This window comes from Myotis nattereri, assembly GCF_964212035.1.
Source record: "Myotis nattereri genome assembly, chromosome: 4".
NCBI lineage: Eukaryota > Metazoa > Chordata > Mammalia > Chiroptera > Vespertilionidae > Myotis > Myotis nattereri.
In genome coordinates, this window is record NC_138079.1 from 79,653,263 (window position 1) to 79,669,235 (window position 15,973).

At 49.0% G+C, this 15,973-nt stretch overlaps 1 protein-coding gene across 1 annotated transcript; it reads left to right on the forward strand.

Moving 5' to 3' along the window:
• The first annotated feature begins 1,121 nt into the window (after positions 1 to 1,121).
• Positions 1,122 to 6,854, forward strand: LOC308518481 (zinc-alpha-2-glycoprotein-like). The gene is made up of 4 exons (XM_081090227.1): positions 1,122 to 1,231; positions 3,512 to 3,769; positions 5,374 to 5,646; positions 6,272 to 6,854. Exons 1-4 carry the CDS (start codon positions 1,156 to 1,158, stop codon positions 6,547 to 6,549), a joined length of 885 nt encoding a protein of 294 aa, XP_080946353.1. The 5' UTR covers positions 1,122 to 1,155; the 3' UTR covers positions 6,550 to 6,854.
• The last annotated feature ends 9,119 nt before the right edge of the window (positions 6,855 to 15,973 follow it).

The window sequence follows — 15,973 nt, forward strand, 5'->3', positions numbered from 1 at the left end:
CTGTTGGGTATTTCCCTCGTCCACAACGTCTCTCAGGAAGCCTTTCCCAATGCCGTTCCACACGTGGCTTCCTCCTCTGAGGAAGCCCTTCTTGTCGCCCGTCCTTAGTTGCAATTGTATAAGATTTGCAGGAATGTCTGCGTCACCCTTGGCTATTATACTTTTTAGGCTTTTGTAACTAGTCATGAAAACTTATTTTTGGTTCTTAGGACGAAATCATTAGCCACTAATGTTTTTGTCTGTTTCATCCTTAAACTAGAAAAGCCAAAAGATTCTTTCTGCACTCCCATAGAAATCACCTGATTTTCAGACTGTGCTTTGAGTCAGTACTTTCTGCTATTGAGTTGATTTTCTTTTTCTGTAAGCTTCTCAGCCCTATGGACTCGATCATCACAGACTCTGTCCTCGAATTTCTCCAATTCCTTCACACTGTCCTATGGTAGCAGCCTCTTGGGACCTAAAATTTGCCTTCACTGAACATTTTGTTCCAGTTGACCAAAAGGGATGAGTAAGTCAGCTGTTAGACCCTCCACTACTTGTCAGGTCCTGCAAAAACAAGCCCAAGTTATCTGTATTTTCACTGGCTTCAGCCCCAATATGGCCCCATAACCTGGTTCCCCTTCCTCCATTTTCTTGAGAGACTGCTGCTTAAAAACAATCCTTTTCCAATTTTGTTAATAGTCACATCACTAGTTGCTGAAACAGATTCCTATTCTGACTTTAAGAGGAAAATAAATTTATTTGCTGATTCATTCTGGAACCAGTGGAGAGACTGGAAAACCCAGATCAGAATTAGGCAGGAAAAGAAAGGCAAATCATACCATGGGATTAGTACTGCAAACACATGCTGCTGTCCCCAGGGCAATAGATGCCACAGTGTGGACCCATGACAAAGTCCCAGTCCCCAGATCGCCTATCTCAGATCCCCATTGGCAGACCATCTGAGGACACTGAGGAAACATCCGCCAGCCTGGCCTGTACATCCTGCTTCCTCACAGTCAGCTGAGGAGCCCAGCCTGGCACGCTCACTGGCCTGTGCATTTACCTCACCTGGGCAGGGCTCCAAGCCAAGCTGTTCCCAAAAGTATATCTAGCCGTCTCTCCACGTAGTCTGCACCAGGACCTGGGAAGTCCAGTACCTTCCACTCAGACACGATGACCACAATGGTGCCTGTCCTGCTGTCCCTGCTGCTTGTTGTGGGTCCTGCAGTCGCCCAGGACACTCAAGACGGTGAGTTGGGAACCAGGGGCTGGGTATGGAGAAGAATGCAGGGGAGGGAATGTGTGAGATAGATGGGCTGGGAGAGGGCCCCAGATGAAGCCGGGATTCCCAGTGTACGGTAGGAATGGGTGTTTGAGGCTGTCAGCTACCTCAGCTCACACACTTCCAGAAGCATTTAGGGAGCCTCTGGACTCATGCAAAGTAAGGCCTTAAATAATTAGAATCTAAAATTCTTAATAGGAAAATGAGCAAAACTAAGATCCATATGCCCTGGCCGGCTAGTTCTGTTTGTTAGAGCCTCATCCCGATACACCAAGGTTGCAGGTTCAATCCCCAGTCAGGGCACATACAAGAATCAACCAACGAATGCATAAATAAGTGGAAAAACAAATATTTCTCTCTCTCTCTCTCTCTCTCTCTCTCTCTCTCTCTCTCTCTCTCTCCCTCTCTCCCTGCCCCCCAAATTTAAAAAGCTAACACCCAGACAAGTGAAGTGACCTGTCCTGGGTCATACAGCCAGGACAGAGCAGGGGCTACACAGGTGCAACTTTTTGTTCCTCCCTCCTTCCAATGGAGAAAGATAACAGCTCCAAAGAGCACCTGTAAAGGCATATTAACTGGAGGATATTTCTAGAAACAAGCCCGTTACTTCCCCCAACAGTTAGACACTCAGACAGTGGCTCTGGAAGTCTAGTCAGCTGAAAGTTGGGCATATCAGAATCTATATATACATACTGTTATTGATCTCAGAAAGGAAGGGAGAGGGAGAGAGAGATAGAAACATCAATGATGAGAGAGAATCATTAATTGGCTGCCTCCTGCATGCCCCTTCTTGGGGAGCGAACCTGAAACCCGGGCATGTGGCCTGACTGGGAATCAAATCGTGACCTCTTGGGTCATAGGTCGATGGTCAACTATTGAGTCATGCCGCCTAAGCCCAGAGTCAATTTTAGGACAGAGTAATGGGACTTTCTTTGGCATAGAAAATTTCAGGGTGAAGACATGTAAGCTAAATTGTGTAAGTTTACAATCCATTACATTTACAAACTGTCAGGATATGTGTTTTATAATGATTATGTTTACATTAAAATCACACCCTACATCAAAATCTAGTTTAGATTTAGGGTTCTCAAGAGAATGGCATGTATACACACAGAAAGAAACATTTATTTTAAGGATATGGCCCACACCATGGTAGGGGCTGAGCAGTCCAAAATCGGCAGGGTTGCTCCGCACACTGGAGACCCAGAGAAGACATGATGTTGCAGTCCTGGGTCCAGAGGCAATCTGGAGGCAGAGTGCCTTCTTCCTTTGGAGACCTCAGCCTCTTCTCCTGTGGCCTTCAGCTGGTTGGAGGAGGCCCACCCACATTATGGAGAGTAATCTGCTTGACTCGACATCTACTGAGTAAAATGGTAATCATATTTAGAAACTAATTAGTGATAAAAACTTCAGTCCTGGAACGAAGAAGCTGTCATATGTCCTTCAACATTAGTAACACCCATGAGAGTGAATTCATGAATTCATTATTGAATTAATTATGAAAATGCCCTGCCTCCCCTTCCCCCCAGTCTCTGCCTCATACCAAAATGCAGGGACAGCCCTGGCAATTCTGAGCTCCATCCTGTTCTTACCTTATGCTGATCCATTAAGGTCATTTCCTGAGTTTTCTGGTCAATTCTCCTTCCTACAGGTTCTAACTAAATGCGTCCATCAGGTTCAACTAGGCTATGCTCCAGTAACAAAGACAGTTTTTAGTGGCTTAACCCAAACTAATGTTTATTTCTTGCTCATTTAAAGATGAATACAGATCAGGCCACGTTCCTGTCCTCCTTGGAATGACACCAGGACCCAAGCCGTTGGCATCTTAGGGCTCTTCTGTTTCACCCTGTGGCCTCCACAGTCATCACCTAAATAGAAGAGAGGCAGAGGGTTCCAATCAGTTTGCAGGGCCTCCGACGAGAAGAAAGAAATCACTTCCCTCACTTTCTCTTTTGACAGAACGCAGTCACGGTCCCAATTGACCTACAGGAAAACTGAAAAATATCTCTGACGTGGCAAGAGAGGAAACCGTGTAGTAAAAATGCAAAATATTTGAAATATTATTCCTCTGAATAGAAGTAGAGCCTCTTCTCCCAAGCAGCTGACAGCAGGTGGAGAGAGCTGGGGAGGAAGAAGCCCAGTGACCTGGTTTCCCTTCCTGGTCTCCTGTTGTCCCACATTAAGACTCCCCTTTATGGTCCCCACATCTCAATGTTTTCTCTCTCTCTCTCTTTTGTTTTTTTGCAGGGCCTTACTCTCTGAGCTTCCTCTATACTGGAGTGTCCAGGCCCAAGGCAAACATCCCTGGTTTTCAGGCCACTGGCTTCCTCAATGACCAGCCCTTCCTCCACTACGATAGTGAAAGCAGAACGGCTGAGCCCCTGGGCCCATGGAAACAGGTGGACGGAATGGTGGACTGGGAGAATGAAACCCAATTGCAGCAGGCCAGGCAGGACATCTTCATGGAGACCCTGAAGGACGTCATGGGCTATTACAGGGACCGAGGTCAGTGGACTGTGGGCTGCTGGGGTGGAGGGTCTTAGCCCCAGAGGCAGCCTGCTCTTGGGAGTGGAAAGGGGTCTGCGGGGTGGAAATACTTATATCTACAACGAGGTGTGGAAGAACAAGTACAAATATACAGACATTTCTGCACCCTCCTCCCCATATCAGAGCTGCTTTTCTTCCTTCCCCATTGCTTCCCCCATCCTCACTTTTAGGCCTCAACTCTCACAGGAAGTGAAGTCAGTGTCAGCCCTTGTCTAGGCACATCTGACATCTTGGTTCCACACCCCCACATCTGAGGTGGATTCCACTTTAGAAGGTGTCAGGCTCACCTCCAGCCAGGGATGTTGGGTGGGGAGTGAGCTAACCTTGGGTCATTTTGACCTGGGCTCAGGTGGTGGCTCTGCGAGTCACTAGCTGTTTGACAGTGAACATGTAATTAATTGTCTGGTCTGAATCTGCAATAATTGCATCATTGAGTTCTGTCTCCAAGAAACATGAATTATTATCTAGGTAAATTCCATGGAAGCTACAACGGACTGTCTTGATCTCCCTTGGAGCCATCACCTAGGAGAGCCAATAATAATTGCTAAGCCCTAGCTCCGTGGTCGGCAAACTGGGGCTCTTTGGCCCCTTGAGTGTGGCTCTTCCACAAAATACCACGTGAGGGCACAGGTACAGTGCAACTGAAACTTCGTGGCCCATGCGCAGAAGTCAGTTTTTGGCTTGGGCGAGTCTATTTTGAAGAAGTACTGTTGATATTTGGCTCTGTTGACTAATGAGTTTGCTGACCACTGCCCTAGATGGTTAGGCTCAGTGGATAGAGTGTCAGCCTGCAGACAGCCTGAAGGGTCCCCAGTTCAATTCCAGTCAAGAGCACATGCCCAGGTTGTGGGCTTGGTCCGCAGTAGGGGGCGTGCAGGAGGCAGCCAATCAATGATACTCTCTCATCATTGATGTTTCCATCTCTCTCTCCCTCTCGCTTCCTTTCTGAAATTAATAAAGATATTTTTGAAATTTTTAAAAAATACGAATAATACTTGTAAAAATGAAGTGAAGAGGTTGTGTCTCCCTTCCCTACAAATGCCATTTTCCAATAGTTGTTGCTAATTGAGAAGGAAGCTGGGCATTAGAGATTTGTTTGAAGATATCAAAAATGCAAAAAGAGAGAAGAGCTGATAAAATCATGCTGACCCAAATGGAGACATCAACTTCACACACAACTGGAAGAAAAGGAGAGACTACATAATCTATTTTAAACTACAAATGATTTCTATTTAACCTGTCAATGCACTTCTGTGTGCTTGTGTCTGGTTCCTAAGACCCCACAGTTTATTCAAATTTTATTTAAAGACCTGTTCACAGTCTGCAGCAATCTGAAATTCCCTGATTGGGAAGAATGGAAAACACCCGAAAATGCTAAGTTTTCCTCTCTCCGCCTGCTCTATGTCCGGCTAATAAGCCATTTGCCAAGACAAAAGGGGTTGCATGTTTAGATTTCAAAACCCTTTCTCCCTACTGAGTTGCACACTACGTAGGAGTGAGAGTTATTAAGACGGAGCTGAAGCCAGGCTGACTGATTTCTGGGGGGGGGCGCTCACCTGCAGGGAATCACACCTTTAAGGGAAGGTTCGGTTGTGAGATTCGGAATGACAACTACGGTGGAGCATTCTGGAAGTATGCCTATGACGGACAGGACTACATCAAGTTCAACACAGAAATCCCAGCCTGGATCCCCCTGCAACCAGAAGCTGTGAACACGAAGGTGAAATGGGAGACAGAAGGCTCTGCGCAGGCGTCCAAGGACTATCTGGAAAAGGAGTGCCCTGATACGCTGCGGAGCTACCTGCCATTCAGCAGGCCCTTCCTGGACCGTCAAGGTACCTACTGCCCCCATGTCCTCCTCCTCACACTGAGCTGAGAAAGACCAGTTCAGGCGGGGACCTCAGGGGAACATTTCAGGCAAATCCTGTAGTCATTTCTCTCTGTGATATGCCTCCTGGCTTGGCTGTGGGGAGAAGGCAGGTGTGTAAAATGTCTGCCCAGGAAGGATGAAGATGAGTAAGTGTGAGCAGGATTGATTGACGCAAGCTGAGACCTGGGTTTAAGAATTAATCAGAAAGAAGTTCTTATGGGAGGGAAGAGGGCAGGGTCACAAAGACAGCGCAGCCGGCCAACGGGGGAGGCAGGAGCCACAAGGCCCACTGGCAGATTTTTTGGGGAAAAACAAAACAATGCACGGGGCATTCGCATTTCTTGCCACCAGAAGTCAATCCACAGTGGGTGGGCAGGTTGCTGGGAGGCAAGGAAGTAGCCACAGACATTCCTTTATCCAACAGGGAAGCCTCATGGAAAGCCTCAGCTTCCCTGATCTTCTGGAAGTTTCCTGGGGAGGCAGGTGGAAAACTGAGTGCTCTGCTCATCCCTGACTCCAGGGGTGGGAGAGACGTGAACAGGGAAATGTCTCCTTCAGGCCCTCAAACTCTGTGCTGTGTCTCTCCACAGACGCTCCCTCTGTGTCAATCACCAGCCATGTGACACTAGGACTCATCAGGACCCTCAAGTGCGTGGCCGACAACTTCTACCCAAAACCCATCAGTATGTACTGGACTCAGGCAGACAGTGTAGTGGAGGCTGAGTCATGGGGAGAGGGTCCTCTCAGTGAAAATGGCACTTACCAGTCCTGGGTGGTGGTGAAAATCCCCTCTCTGTCCAGAGGCCCTTACTCCTGCCACGTGCAGCACAGCAGCCTGGCCCAGCCCCTCACTGTCACATGGAATTAGAGTCAGTGACCAGGGGCTAAGCATCTCGGGGTCCAGAGACTAGTAGGCACCCTTTCATCGGGACATGAGAGATGAGCTCTGGAATGACTGTCATCGCCATCAGCAAGGCCCAAGAGGAACAGTGAAGGGGACGGAGAGGTGGTGAATTTGGAGACACAAGTCCTGAGTGCTGGGCCCTGAGCTGACTCACTGCTACATTCCTCCTCGGATCCATTATCTAGTCTGTGAAATCTAAGCCACACTAATCAACTAGCCTATCCACAAAATAAACCAGATTATTAAACTGCTAAATGCTGTGGAAATATCAGCAGACGTTATTATTCATCCTGCCCCCACGCATCTGAACCATCCGAAATTCTTCGTGTTTGCTAGAAGCAATGTTCACTGGCCCTCTTGGCCTGGGGCCCCCACTGTAGCATGGCGTGACCACCAGGAGATTTGGGGGGGGGGGGAACGAAAGCTATGAGCATTGTTCAGGTGCCCACTACTGAAATCCCCTCTGCCTGTGAGGCCATAATGCTCTGCCACCTCGTTAATGCGCAATCCGCTGCCTTGTCTGTACCTCGGTTTCCCCAGCACTTCCTTCCCCACGGTGACCCCGCCCTCCGCTCCAGCTACTCCACCCATCCCACATCCAGTTGGCCGTGGGGAGCACGCACAGCTATGGGCTGTTCACGAGGCTTTATCCCCCAGAATGCACTCCCAGAGAGGCAAGAATCAGCCTACTGTTCTTGGACTCCTTCCAATTCATTTCATTGTGCTTTGTTGTTTTTTAACTGAGTCCATTTGTGATTTTTTTTTTAACTCAGTCACCTACCACCCTGCACAGGTTTAAGTAAAACAAACAAACGGGGCAGAACTCTTACCTGTGACCCCTTTATTAAGCTTCGGTGCCACAAATTCCCTTAACAATTCCTCAGTCTCTTAGGACCACCTTGTCTCTCTCTGGAGGATTCTCCTGGGGATAGTTTATCAGCTAGACTGAAGAGATAAGTATTCACCAGGATCAGTGTGACAGGGGGCAGCGCCCAAACCCCCTGATCGCCCTGTGGCTCTGTGTGTGACAGGGGGCGGGGCCACAACCTCCCTATCTGCCCTGCTCTGTTCATGACAGGGGAAGGCACCCCAACCCCCTGATCAGCCCTGCTCTGTTCATGACAGGGGAAGGCACCCCAACCCCCTGATCAGCCCTGCTCTGTGCCTGATAAGGGGGAGCTCCCCAACCACCTGATCAGCCCTGCTCTTTGTGTGACAGGGTGCGGCGCCCCAACCCCGCCCTACCCCCAGGGGCCCTGCTCTGTGTATGACAGGGTAGAGCCATAATCTCCCCATCGGCCCTGCCCTGAGTGTGAGAGTGGCAGTGCTCCAACCCCCTGATGTGCCCTGCTCTGTGTGTGACAGGGGGCAGCGCCCCAACCCCCTGATGTGCCCTGCTCTGTGCGTGACAGGGTACAGAGCCCCAACCGCCCTGATGGGCCCTGCTCTGTGAGTGACAGGGGGTAGTGCCCCAACCCCCTGATTGGCTCTGCTCTGTGCGTAACAGGGGGTGGCGCGGCAACCTCCCCATCGACCCTGCCTTGAGTGTGACAGGGGACAGTGCCCCAACCCCAAATCGGCCCAACGCTGAGCATGACTGAGGGTGGCATCGCAACCTCCCGATCCACCCTGCTCTGTGCATGACAAGGGGCAGCGCCCCAACTCCCCAATCGGCCCTGCTCTGAGCCAGACCAGGGGCTGCACCTAGGGATTGGGCCTGCCCTCTGCCACCCGGGAGCAGGCCTAAGCCAGCAGGTCGTTATCTCCTAAGGGGTTCCAGACTGCGAGAGGGCACAGGCTGGGCTGAGGGGCCTCCCTCCCCCCCGAGTGCACAAATTTTTGTGCACCGGGCCTCTAGTATATATATAAACCCTAAGTGACTGAACAACTGGAATGACTGGAATGATCAGTTAACCAGTCACTATGACATGCACTGACCACCAGGGGGCAGACACTCACTGCAGGAGCTGCACCCTGGTGGTCAGTGTGCTCCCACACTCAAACCCCATGGCCCCTACCCCCAGCCGACCAACCTCTTGCAGCCCCCATAGGGACTGGCCAGATGGCCCCAATCAGCCCTGATCGCTGGCCAGGCTGAGGAGCCCCTTCCATGCATGAATTCGTGCATCGGGCTTCTAATTTATAATAAACCATGAATTAGCTATTTCCTCAGTCTCTAATTTCCATTTTTAACTAAGCAAAATTTCTGGGTTCAATTTAATTTCTCAAGTAGACTTTTCTACCAAAGAAAGGAAAGTTCCCTATCTCCATTCTCTAGCTGGGAATAGCTTTGCCTAAGAAGTAATAAAACTGGCATTCTAGTTTTCAATCCAAGTTTTGTGGCATTGGTTACTGAAAATTTGTCTGAGGTATCATAATGTAATGGCTAAGAGGATAAACTAAGTCTAGAATTAGTCAGCCCAAGGGCTGCTCCTGGGTCTTCCAGTTCCAGTATGGCTACTCTGCAATGATGATGATCATGTGATTTTTATCTTTCATTCTGTTTTGTGGTTTATCACATTTATTTAGATTTGTGTATATTGAACCATCCTTGCATCCCAGGCATAAATTCCACTTGATTGTGTTGTGTGATCCTTTTCATGTGTTTTTTAATTTGGTTTGTTGATATTTTGAGAAGTTTTGCATCTGCATGGTGTGGCAAAAGTAGGTCTACAGTTGTTCATAGGGAAAATAACACAATAATAAATAAATAATATAAGAATAAATTCTGTTTTGAGTATTCACAACTGAAAGTCTACTTTTGCCCCACCCTGTATAGTCATCAAGGATGTTGGCCCGTCGTTTTCTTTTTTTTAATTTCAATTTTCTTTTTTAAATATATTTTTATTCATTTCAGAGAGGAAGGAAGAAGGAGAGATAGAAACATCAATGATGAGAGAGACTCACCCATCAGCTGCCTCCTGCACACCCCCCACTGGGAATCAAGCCCACAATCCAGCAATGTGCCCCTGACCGGAATCGAGCCCACAACCTGGGCATGCGTCCCTGACTGGAATTGAACCCGGGACCCTTCAGCCCACAGGCCAACGCTCTATCCACCGAGCCAAACTAGCCAGGGCTATTTTCTTTCCTTGTAGTGTCCTTATCTGGCTTTGGGTAATGCTAGCCTCATAAAATGAATTTGAGATTGTTCTCATCTCTTCAATTTTGTGGAGCAGTTTGAGAAGGATAGGCATTAATTCTTCTTTAAATGTTTGACAGAATTCCCACCAAGGATCTCCTTTCCTATTATTGGTCTTCATGTTTCACACTTGGTAGGTTGGATAGTAAAGCACTTTATAGAACCTTAAAATAGTCCTACCTTGCTTTCCAAATATAGAACTTAGGGCATCTGGGGAAACTGCTGCAGGAGAGGGACAGTGAGCAAAAAGGGAGGTATGAATAGGAAGGTCACCCGTGTTTTGCCTGGATTTAGTCCTGCTCTGGGAAAGTGGGTTTTGAGCTTACACTCCCACAGACCAGGCACTCTTGTGAATATTCCCTACCTTCTCTCCACACATCCTCTTGCTGATCCACATCTCTGATGCTACCAGGTTTTGCTTATCTTTTATTAATCTTTTGAATTATCCTATATAATAATCCTATATAATAAAAGGGTAATATGCAAATTGTCCCCTCAACCAGGAGTTCGACCAGAATGTGACTAAGGGACAGGGTCAGCCTGCCAAATGCCCGAGGCCCCACCCCACTGCCAGCCCCGCCCCTGATCGCCCAACCCCCACCCTGATAGGGGCAGGCTGACCCAACCCTACCTGTGCACCAATTTGTGCACTGGGCCTCTAGTTTTCTAATAATGTTGCTTTTCTAGTTCCCAAAGCTATGTAAAATGCAGGACATTCAAAATGATATGCAGCCCTAACCAGTTTGGCTCAGTGGATAGAGTGTCGGCCTGTGGACTGAAAGGTCCCAGGTTCGATTCCGGTCAAGGGCATGTACCTTGGTTGCGGGCACATCCCCAGTAGGGAGTGTGCTGAAGGCAGCTGGTCAATGTTTCTCTCTCATCAATGTTTCTAACTCTCTATCCCTCTCCCTTCTTCTCTGTAAAATATCAATAAAATATCTACACTAATAAAAGAGAAAAATGGTAATTGGCGTACGGCGATACCGTTTTCATTGGCTAATCAGGGTTATGTGCAAATTAACTGCCAACTAAGATTGGCAGTTAACTGCCAACTAAGATTGGCAGTTAACTGCCAACAAGATGGCGGCTAATTTGCATATGTAGGCACAATGCAGTGAGGCGAAAGGGAAAGCAGGAAGAAGCCCCCTGCCACTGACAGTGATCGGAAACCCAGGGGGGAGCTAAGAGCTGGGGGGCAGCCATGATCGGAGAATCAGGCGCCTTTGCCGCCCTGGCCAGTGATAGCAGGAAGTAGGGGTGGAGCCAGCGATGGGAGCTGGGCACGGTCGAAGCTGGCAGTCCCAGGAGCTAGGGGTCCCTTGCCTGGGCCTAAAGAGAAGCCCACGATCGCGGCGCCCCCCGCTGCCACTGCAGGTCCCCGCTGCCCGGGCCGGACGCCTAGGCCAGAGGCGTTAGGCCTGGGCAGGGGCGGAGCCTGCAACCACGGGGAGCTGGGGGTCCCCTGCCCAGGCCTGACACCTCTGCCGGAGGCCTCAGGCCTGGTCAAGGGGCCGATCCGGTGAATGGTCATCGGATGGTGATGAGGGTCAACTCCTCTGGCTGAGGCATCAGGCCTGGGTGAGGGGCGGAGGTGGGAATTGGGGGGATATGATGGTCCCCTTGCCCAGGCCTGAAGCCTGGGTCAGAGGCGTCAGGCTTGGGCGGGGGGTGGAGCAAGCGATCAGAGGGAGATGGGGGTCCCCTGCCCAGGCATGATTCCTGGGCCAGAGGCCTCAGGCCTGGGCGGGGACCAGAGCCAGTGATCGGGGGGAGATGGGGGTCCCCTGTCCAAGCCTGACACCTCTGGCGGAGGCGTCAGGCCTGGGCAAGGGGCTGATCAGGCGATCGGAGGGTGATGGGGGTCAACGCCTGAGGGCTCTCAGTATGTGAGAGGGGGCAGGCTGGGCTGAGGGACACTCTCCCCCCACACACACACCCAGTGCACGAATTTCGTGCACCGGGCCCCTAGTATATTTATAACCATACAAACAAAATGATATGCAGAGTGAAAAATATTCAGTCATTTTTCTTCTGACAGTGGCAAGACTTTTCTAATGCTCTCCCTGGTACTAGTTTTCTATAAATATCGAGTAATTTGCTCAAAGCTATTACATAAGCTTTTCTGAAAAGTCTTCCAGAACCTTCCTGGCACCAGGCATAGAGTTTCAGTTTTTGTTCCAATCCCTTGAAAGAAACTGAAATTGGGGTGGTATTGCCATACATCATTATTTACAAATATTTATGTATATTCTTCTGCCAAGCCTGTCTACTATTTAAGAAACCTATTTTTCTAGCCCACATCTAATGCTTTTTGCATGGTATTGTGTATTCTCTGAGCTCCTTTTTGTATGTGAGTTAAAAGATACATAACATAAAATTGACCATCTCAACCATTTTTAAATATATAGTTCAAGCGGCATTAAATATATCCATATTGTTGTGCAACCACCATCCATCTCCAGAACTCTTTTCATCTTGTAAACTTTAAAATGTATGCCCATGAGATAATAACTCCCTATTTTCCCCTCCCCATTCTCTGGCAGACACCATTCTACTTTCTGGCTGTGAATTTGACTACTCTAAGTGCCTCATATGAATGGAATCATATAGTGTTTGTCCTTTAGTGACTGGCTTATTTCATTTAGCATAATTTCAAGGTTCATGCATCTTGTAGCAAGTGTCAGAATTTCCTTCCTTTTTAAGGCTGAATAAGATTCCATTATCAGCAGTTCTCAACCTGTGGGTCGCGACCCCTTTGGGGGTCGAACGACCCTTTCACAGGGGTCACCGACCTAAGACCATCGGAAAACACATATGTAATTACATATTGTTTTTGTGATTAATCACTATTCTTTAATTATGTTCAATTTGTAACAATGAAATTAGGGGTCACCACAACATGAGGAACTGTATTAAAGGGTTGCGGCATTAGGAAGGTTGAGAACCACTGCATTATATGGACATGCCATACATATTTTGTTTATGCATTCATCTATGAACCTTCAGGTTGTTTTCACCTTCTGGCTATTATGAATATTGCTGCTATGATCATGGATGTACAATATCTCTTCAAGCCCCTGCTTTTAATTCTTTGAGTGTATACCTAGAATTGGAATTGCTGGGTTTATGGTAATTTTGTTTTAAATTTTTTAAGGAGCTGCCCTATTGTTTTCTACAGTGGCTGCACCATTTTACATTCCCACCAGCAATGCCCAAGAGTTCCATTTCTCCTTGCAAACACTTGTTATTTAGCTGTTGTTTTTTTATAGTAGCCATCTTAATGGGCATGTGATGGTCTTCTCTGAATTCCTGCAGACTCACGTTACCTTTCCTGCCATTTTGAAAGCATACGCTTTAATTTTAATAGTGTTCATTTCTGCTAAGGGGCAGTCCTTGGCAGTGGGAAGGCCGGTGTGGAACAAGTCTGGGTTCTGACACAACTACATCACTGGGAAGCTCTAAGCAGGCATCGGATTATCCTCCGGTGAGGGAGTCAGCATGACCATCCGCCATGCTCCAACCCCTTAGCTGACATGGGCCTGGATATGTTTTGGTTATTTTTGGTTTTCTTTTTAAATATATTTTATTGATTTTTTACAGAGAGGAAGGGAGAGAGATAGAGAGCCAGAAACATCGACGAGAGAGAAACATCGATCAGCCGCCTCCCGCACATCCCCCACCGGGGATATGCCGGCAACCCAGGTACACGCCCTCGACCGGAATCGAACCCGGGACCCCCTCAGTCCGCAGGCCGACACTCCATCCACTGAGCCAAACCGGTCTCGGCCTGGATATGTTTTAAGTGGAGCTTCTTTTACACATGAGTTGCTGAATCTGGTTTCTAATTTATTTAAAAACAAACAAACCAAAAAAAAAAAAAAAAAAAACCACCACAAACTCATTTTGCTGCCCCTGGAGTGGGGTACCCGCCCTGGAAATCGGGTTCTTGCGCTAACTGGCCCGGGGATGGCGGTGCTGTTCTTCGAGCCTGGGAGAACCACCGAGATGTGAGGCCTCCAGCGTCCTAGAGAGGCCGCCTCGCCGGGCGCCCGCGGGCGCACTTCCGGCCTTTGTGTGCCGGGGGAGACGGCCGCCGTGGCAGTGCTCCGCGCTGGCCGCTGGGGTGCGCGGTGAGGCCGAGTCTGCTCCGTCGGGACGCGCAGCGCCAGACTCGGCCTCGGGGGATCCGAGAAGGACCGCTGCAGGCGAAGCGTCTTCTCCTGCCGCGCATTTTTGGTCTCGCCCTCCCTCCGGGCCCGCCGCCGACAAGGAGTGGGGAACTTGCAAAGACTCGGGGAGGGTGGCGGGAGTCCGCGGTTTGCCCCGTGTTCGGGCCTCCTCGGAGCCAGCCTGCTGCCGACCTCGCTCCCTCTCACATCCACGCTGCTGTCCATGGGAACAACTTTTGAAACGACCTTGGGGGCAGGTCCAGATTGTTAAAGTGAAAAAAGTAGTCTGGGTACCTCGTCTTCATTATTTCATTATTCAACGTAATGACCCGAGCGTCGGGCTAGGAGGTATAGGGCCGATGAACATTCAGACGGGATTCTGCCTTTCCGCGACGGGCGCACCCGCCAGGGAGCGCGTCCTTGCACGGCGGGAGCTGTCCTGCCCGAGAGGGGTGGGCATGCAGGCTAAGAGCCACCCGGGGTGGAGAAGACTGCGGAGGGGGTGCCACTCGGAGGCGGGGGTGCTACTCGGAGGAGGGGGTGCTACTCGGAGGAGGGGGTGCCACTCGGAGGAGGGGTTGCCCCTCGGAGGAGGGGGTGCTACTCGGAGGAGGGGGTGCCACTCGGAGGAGGGGGTGCCACTCGGAGGCGGGGGTGCCACTCGGAGGAGGGGGTGCTACTCGGAGGAGGGGGTGCCACTCGGAGGAGGGGTTGCCCCTCGGAGGAGGGGGTGCCACTCGGTGGAGGGGCAGGAATCGGATCTGTGGGAATACTGTTCCAAGCACGAACTCACCAGACAGAGCTGGATCAAAAACACAAAGGTGAAAGGTGGGGAGAACTGGAAAGAGGGTGGTAAATATTTCAGCACCTTCTGATAAATGTTTACTCTGTGCTGGATAGTGGAGTTAAAGAATGAGAGGCCACAAATCCCAGCTCCAGAGATTGCTAAGTCCCTGCTGCTAAAAATAGCCAAGCCCGGGCGCCCCCACCAGGGCCAAGTGTGCCCTGACTGGGAATGGAACCGGCTACCTTTTGGTGTACAAGATGACACTCCAACCGAGTGTCCAGCTTCCTCCCCCGCCCCCCCCCCCCCGCCCTTTTTTTAGTATATTTTTTAATGATTTCAGGGAGAGAGAGAAACAGTGATGAGAGAGAATCTTTGATCGGCTGCCGCCTGCACACCCCACACGAGACTGAGCCTGGGCATATGTCCTTACAGGGAATGAAAACCATGACCTCCCGGTTCATAGGTCTACACTCAACCACCAAGCCACACCGGCCGCCCCCCCCCTTTTTGTTTAGTAAAATTTGGAATTTAATTAAAATCAGAACAGGGAATGCAGTAAACAAACAATCATACTTTTATGATCATTGGTTTTTGAGACTGAAAACATCTCCAAAACTTTGGAGGTCCAGTTTATTCCTGAGAGACATCAACAAAGGTTTGACTCTTTGAACTATTACCCTTTAAAACACAAACAATAAAAAAAAACACTTGAATTTGTTTTCTAGAGATAGTGTAGCAAAATGAGATCTCAATGCCGCATACAAGCTGTGTGAACTTGGATGACTTTCCTAACCTTTCTGACCTTCAGATTCCTTGTCTCATTTCTAAAGGAGGGTTAGTAATAGTGCCTATTTAATAGGGAGAAATGAATGCGATAATTTGTATAAAGCACCCACCCGAATGTGTATGGTGGGTAGTACTAGGTCCTCAAGTATATCTTTCTGCACTTGAAGTGGTGTCACTCCACATTTTTTTCTTGTATCATCACATTTCAGGGATCTGGCATGTTAACGTCTTCATGTTTCTTTGTACAAACTTCTTTTGCTACTTTCACTATTTCCTTCTTGCCTTCCTCAGTTTCATTTTGGATTCTGTTTATATTCTGCTTTTTAAGACCTGCCTCTTCTTTGAGTACTTTCTGCTTTAATTTCTTCACTTTTCAGGCTTTAAATCAAGTGTGTTCTTTTTCCTCTTCAAACTTATATACCAGTGATGGCGAACCTTTTGAGCTCGGCGTGTCAGCATTTTGAAAAACCCTAACTTAACTCTGGGGCCGTGTCACATATAGAA